Raw genomic sequence first — 5,704 nt, 5'->3', positions numbered from 1 at the left:
CCCCCACCACCACCACCACCAACAGCGGCACACCAGAGCACCCTCTCCTGTCACGCGCGTGTCGCCGGTGGGGCTCCCAGGCGCAGAGCCCCGGACGCCGCCTCGCCTTCCCTTCCCCCAGCATCGCCAAGCACGCACTCGGGCCGCGCGCCGCAGGGGGACCCAGACGCCCCCAGACAGTCCTTCCGCCTCCATCCGGCGGTGCTTTCGCCCCGGGGGGCTGCGCCGGATAGCGAAACCGGTAAGGTGCTATCCCCGCCCGCAGGTCCACGTGCCCCGCAGACCCCGATCCCCCCATCCGACAACTGCCTGGAAACTCTGCGCTGCGGGCGCCGATGGGGAGCTGCGGGGGTCCAGCAGCAGCACGGCGGGGGACCGTAGACTGGAGGAGTGGGGGACTCCGGGGACGGGGGCAGGCGCCAGTGCCGGGGCCACAAGTCCACGTGAAAGTACGGCAGCAAGTGCCGGGCGCCTGAGGGCGCGCCTTCGGCACCCAGCACCAGCCTGAGGGTCCCCCACACCTTGGCGTGGCTCCACTTACCCAGTGAAGCGCGTTACCCCCCACCCCCACCCCAGTTCCGCGGGCGGGGAAGGGGGGGCGGACTCCAAGCGACCACGGCTAGACACTCCCCAGCGGCCGTAGCGCCCCAAACGCTCCGGAATGCTGGGGGTGGGGGGAACCTCCAGCTTCCTGCCCCCGTACAGGAGCACATCGCAGGGAGCAAGGAAGGGGGGCTCTGCAGCCTGGAACTCCCGGTTCCCTCCAATGTGCCCACTGTCGCCTCACCGTCTCGGCGGCTGCGGCAGCGGCCCCCGCCGCTCGGCACCCCTAGCCCCGGGTCCGCGGCCCCTGCTGGCGGTACCTGCGTGTCGGCCAGATAGTTGAGGAAGAAGGAGGAGAGCTCTTCATCCAGCAGCGCGCCGCAGTCGTTCCCCGCCATCTTCCAGCCGCGGCTGCAGCGTGCGGCGGAGTCAGCGCCGAGCCGGCCGGGGGGAGGGAGCGCGCGAGCGAGCGGGGAGGAGGGAGGAGGGAGCGCGGCCCGCGGGAGGCGGAGGGCGGAGGGCGGAGCTCGAGGCCCTGCTGCCGCAGGGCCGCCGGCTGCGGGGGCGGGGCCGCGCGGTACCGCGCCAGCCGGGGGTCGCGCCCGGACTTTCCTGCGCCACGTCTGGCGCCTAGATCCTCGCCTGCAGCCCCCAGTCCTGAGGAAAGCATCCGCAGCCGGGTGACTGTGCCCCAGCCAGCAGCCGATTGCCTGCGCAGCAATGCAGGCAACCCCCCCCACCCCCTTCCCCTGCTAGAGCGAATCACGTTGCGTTAGCGCTGGGCGGGTCCTACAAGACAACCTGCTTCTGCATAGTTGGGGAAACTGAGGCCGGGAAAACGGAGGACCTCGTTTGTAGCCACCATGCGCTTCGTTTGTAAAATGAACAAGCCCAGGTCTGACTGCCCGGGAGGCCTGAGTTTCTCTCCCGGGTTGCAAGGCCAGAAAAGGAAATACCATTAGGTAGATAATGAAGAAATCAGGAAGGCTTCTCGCAGGAAATGGCACTTTTTTTTATTAGTCTTTTCCGTGAAAGATGTCTTGACCCATATCTGTTCATCTCTCTTTCACCCACTCTTCCCTTTCTCCGTATCTCATCCTTTAGCCACCACTACCACCCCACCACCTGACAAAATTCAATGACTTCTCTCAACACACTCCTCAAGTGACCAGACTTCTGCCTGCGTCTTAGATCTGCATTTTTCTCATTTGAACCATCCCTCAGTGAGCTTTTTACACATATGCTATCCCACTGCCCTGCAGCTATTCACCTAGAAATCACATCTTCAGGGTACCCTTCCCCACTGCTCTTCAGACTTTCAACCATGTCCTCTTCCCACACACCCATGGTCATGGGCTCACCTACCTTTGCACACCTTCCCATTAAATATCTTGATCACAGTTGCATTTGTTTTTGTGAAGATTTGATCTTTGTCTCTCTCCCTAGTACTCTGGGACCCTTGAAGGGGGAGGCTGGACCTGCTTTTGCACCTGCTGTATCTCCAGTGCCTGGAACAGAATAGGTGCTTCATAAATAATGTGCTGATTAAAATGCCAGAGATTCTGATCCCCACCACCACCCTCTCGCCAAAGTCACACACTGTATGGTATACACCAAGAAACTTCCCAGAGGGAGTTCTGTGGGTGCACAGAGCGAATACTTCCCTGTGTACACAGGGAGTACCTGAGCCAGAGCCAGAGGTCAGGCCTCCTGACTCCAGCCTTGGAATCTCATCATCATGCCCACTGTTTCCCCATCAGGAGATAGGACACCACCTGGGTAAAGGCGTGAAGGCGAAAAATGGAGGCCTATTTTAATGGGCAGGCCTGCCTCTTACCCTCCTCCCACCCTGGACTTTCAGAGGTTGCCCCACCCTGGAGCCCAGGCCCCCCCAGCCAGAGGAGGAAGCAGGGAGAGTCCCAGCCACACCTGCTCAGACTTGAACACCAGAGCAAGAGCTTCCTTCTTCTCCAATCCGAGGTTCCCAGAACCACGGGCGTGATTTCAGTCTGTGTGGGCTTCAGGCCAGTACACTTTTAAGGAACAATGAATTCCAACAAAGAGCTTCCATCTAGCCTGACAGACAGAGCCCTGAGTTCTGGTCCAGCCCTACTGCATCTTGTTCCAGTATTGGGCAACTCCATAAGTTAAGAGCTGGTTCTGAATTCCTACACGTCATTCAATGTATGCCTCAGTTTCCTCATCTACATTAATGGGGATCAGAAAGATACTCCATAGGGATGTTACAGTGAATAAGGAGATAATATATGTAAAATGCTTGGCATGGGGCCTGACCTCATGAGGAAAATGCTAAGCTCTAGTCCTATTTTCTCATTTATAAAAATGAGGATGAAATATACATCCCTTGAAGGCACTAGCCAATGTTACTGTCATTTCTTCTAGTCCTTAGAAGCCGCCGGCTACCGTGGGCTCCACGATCTAGACTTGAATCCTGCTGGTCCCTCATGTGTGCCCCTGGTCATTCATGTAACCTCTCTGAGTGTCAGTCAGGATCTGGTGAGCACTGACTGAAATGATGTATATAAAATAAGTTACCTGGTAGATAGGCAGGCTCACCTCATTGTCACCATCACCCACCATAAGCACCAGGGACTTGAGCTCTCCTCGGGCCGTTTTTCTGCACCTACCTGTAGACACCAGAGTCAGAGCCCACGAAACACTTTCCAGACATGTCCCTCCCAGATCTAGCCTCCTCTGACAGGAGGAGACATGAAGGTGTCATGCCCCTTCCAGTCCCAAGACCAGACTCAGGGGGTCCCCCTAGGGCAGCTATCTCCAGCCTTGGCCTTGTAGAGCTACAACAGTACCATACAGAACCTTCCAGCAAAGGCCTGAGCAGCCTAAAGTCAAAAAATTAAAGGCTTTTGTCTTTAAAACTCCTGTGTTGACAGAAGAAACACAAATTGCCTGCTTAGGAACTGTCTTACGAATCAATGTGTCCTCAGAAAGGTAAGAAAGCACCTCACTTGAGGTATCCAGCTCCTTTCTGTAACCATCTCATCCCAGGGATTCCTGCATCTAAGTCACCCATAGAGTCTCAGCCTCATCATCCTGTCTAGTCCTTGGAGCAAAGGGAAACACCTCACTGAGATTAGGAAACCTGAGGTGCTAGGTGATCAAGAGCAATCCCTTCCCCTCTCAGAGAAATGCAAGAGCTGGGTTACATGAACCTCTAGGGGATCCCCAGCCCAGACAGTCTAGCAGTTTGTGGGATTCAGCCCAAATCAGCAGTCTTTCGGTACCAGACGCGCCAGACACCTGAATTTATACCCACTTGGGTCATTTTCAACACCCTTAGCTGTGGGCATAATGATGTCCATGTGATGACTGATGAAACTGAAGCTTAAAGGGATTAGAGTCATTAGCTCAACACTAAGCAGTTAGAGACAGCTCAGATGGGTCCCCAAGTCTGCTGAGAAAGACAGCTCTCTGTTCCCAGGAAGCCGGAACGGTGGCCCATGTCTTATTTTATGATTTCCAAGTGAAGGGCAATAATAATGCCAGACTTGGACAGAAGGTGGTTTGACTCCTATCTTCTTTGCCTTTTTATTGGCCTCACCTCTCCCAAGATTAGTGTGAGCCAGCCCTGTGTGCGCCCTTTGAGAAGTCCACACTCCTCCAGACTCTGCAGAAATGGCTACGGCAAGATGAACCTATTTGATTTGAATGTCATACGCACCAAATGTTCAAAAGTTAAAACATCAGCACTTTCTCCTTTCCCACAAGAGAAGCAAGCTCTCTTCAGGCAGTGCTCTCTCACACCCTGAAGGGCTTGACGGTCCCCTGTGCCCTGTCACCAGACGTTGCCATTCAGTAAGTATGCTGGGGAGACAGGAATCTACCCTAAGAGGGCTCCCCTAGATGACTCTGCACCTTGAAAATGCCCATCATGCAGGCCCTTCCTGGTGGCGCAGCAGGTTAAAGCACAGCACTGAGAAGCTAAAGCCACTTCTGCATGAGTTCGATTCCCGCCTGCCCGGGAGGAGTCCACATGGCGAGGCAGACCTCTCCTGACCAGCCCGCTGCTCCCCTCAGTAGTGTACTTCGTAGATTTGCCTGTTCTGCTCCCCACTCTGTCTCTAGTGAAGCCTCTCACCGCCCCTGAGCCTCTGGCCTGTACCCCAGTTCTGTATGAACAAATAAATCTTTAAAAAAAGAAAAGAAAAGAAAATGCCCATCATGCAACAGAAATTTAATGAATATTTATTAGGTGCTGCCCATTGCCTTGATGCCTGTGAACACAACAGCTTCCTGCCCTGCCCACATTCTAGCCCACGAGCTGCTCAGTAAATTTTTGTTGAATGAGGAAAGGAGATAGGACATGGGTCTTTTTTTTTTTTTAAGATTTATTTATTTATGCACACAGAACTGGGGTACAAGCCAGAGGTGCAGGGGCATTGAGAGGATTCATCAGAGACAGTGGGGAGGAGTACAGGCAGATCAACAAAGTACACTGCTGAGGGGAGCAGCGGACGGGTCAGGAGAGGTCTGCCCTGATATATGGGTCACCCCTGGGGCAGGGGATTGAACTAGCACTGAAGTGGCTGCCGTCAGCTTGCAGTGCTGTGTCCTTACCCATTGCGCCACCAGGGAGGGCCAGGACATGGGTCTTGATTATCACTGAGGTTTCCTGCAGCCACCCACTCTGGGAGGCTATGACCCAGACCAGGCAGTCGTCACTCTCTTAAAGCTCAAGTTTTGATCCAGGGCTGCTGTATCTGTGGCGGGCAGCCTCCCACTCTCCTCCCACACAGTATTCACTGGGCTGCCCCACCCTGCAGCCCAGGAGGCACACACCAGACAAGAGGAACTAAAAAGTTCTCCACTTTATATTGTTAATTCTGAACACCACCTCTGCCTTCCTGGAACCACAAAACTGCAGAGCCAGGAGGGCTAGCACAGACCCCGGAGCCTGACCCTGGGCAGGTGAGACAATGTGCATGAGGCTAGGACTCCAGGAACATGTGTGGCACGTGAGCAGCTTCCACAGGACCGACTGTCAGGGCTGAGCTTGGAAAAGACGTAGATGATGTCAGTGGAGAGCCTTAGGATCGGCAACGGGGGAAGTGCCCATAGGGAACTATTGCCCTCCATTAACCAGCACCCTCTTCCTCCTGTAGGGTTGACCTGTGAACTCCCC

At 55.2% G+C, this 5,704-nt stretch overlaps 1 protein-coding gene across 1 annotated transcript in view; it reads right to left on the bottom strand.

The window, feature by feature from the left end:
* The window catches only part of PPARGC1B (peroxisome proliferator-activated receptor gamma, coactivator 1 beta), a 105,244-nt gene extending 104,295 nt beyond the window's left edge, over positions 1–949 (bottom strand). Inside the window, exon 1 of the mRNA XM_004686876.2 lies at positions 864–949. Coding sequence (XP_004686933.1) covers positions 864–941 — 78 coding nt within the window. The 5' untranslated portion in view covers positions 942–949. The remainder of the gene's footprint in view (positions 1–863) is intronic.
* Positions 950–5,704: the final 4,755 nt, after the last annotated feature.

The sequence above is a fragment of the Condylura cristata genome, unplaced genomic scaffold (assembly GCF_000260355.1).
Source record: "Condylura cristata isolate star-nosed mole 26May11 unplaced genomic scaffold, ConCri1.0 scaffold00021, whole genome shotgun sequence".
NCBI lineage: Eukaryota > Metazoa > Chordata > Mammalia > Eulipotyphla > Talpidae > Condylura > Condylura cristata.
Note: the sequence above shows the minus strand (reverse complement) of the source record. Positions and strands in the feature narration are given on the sequence as shown.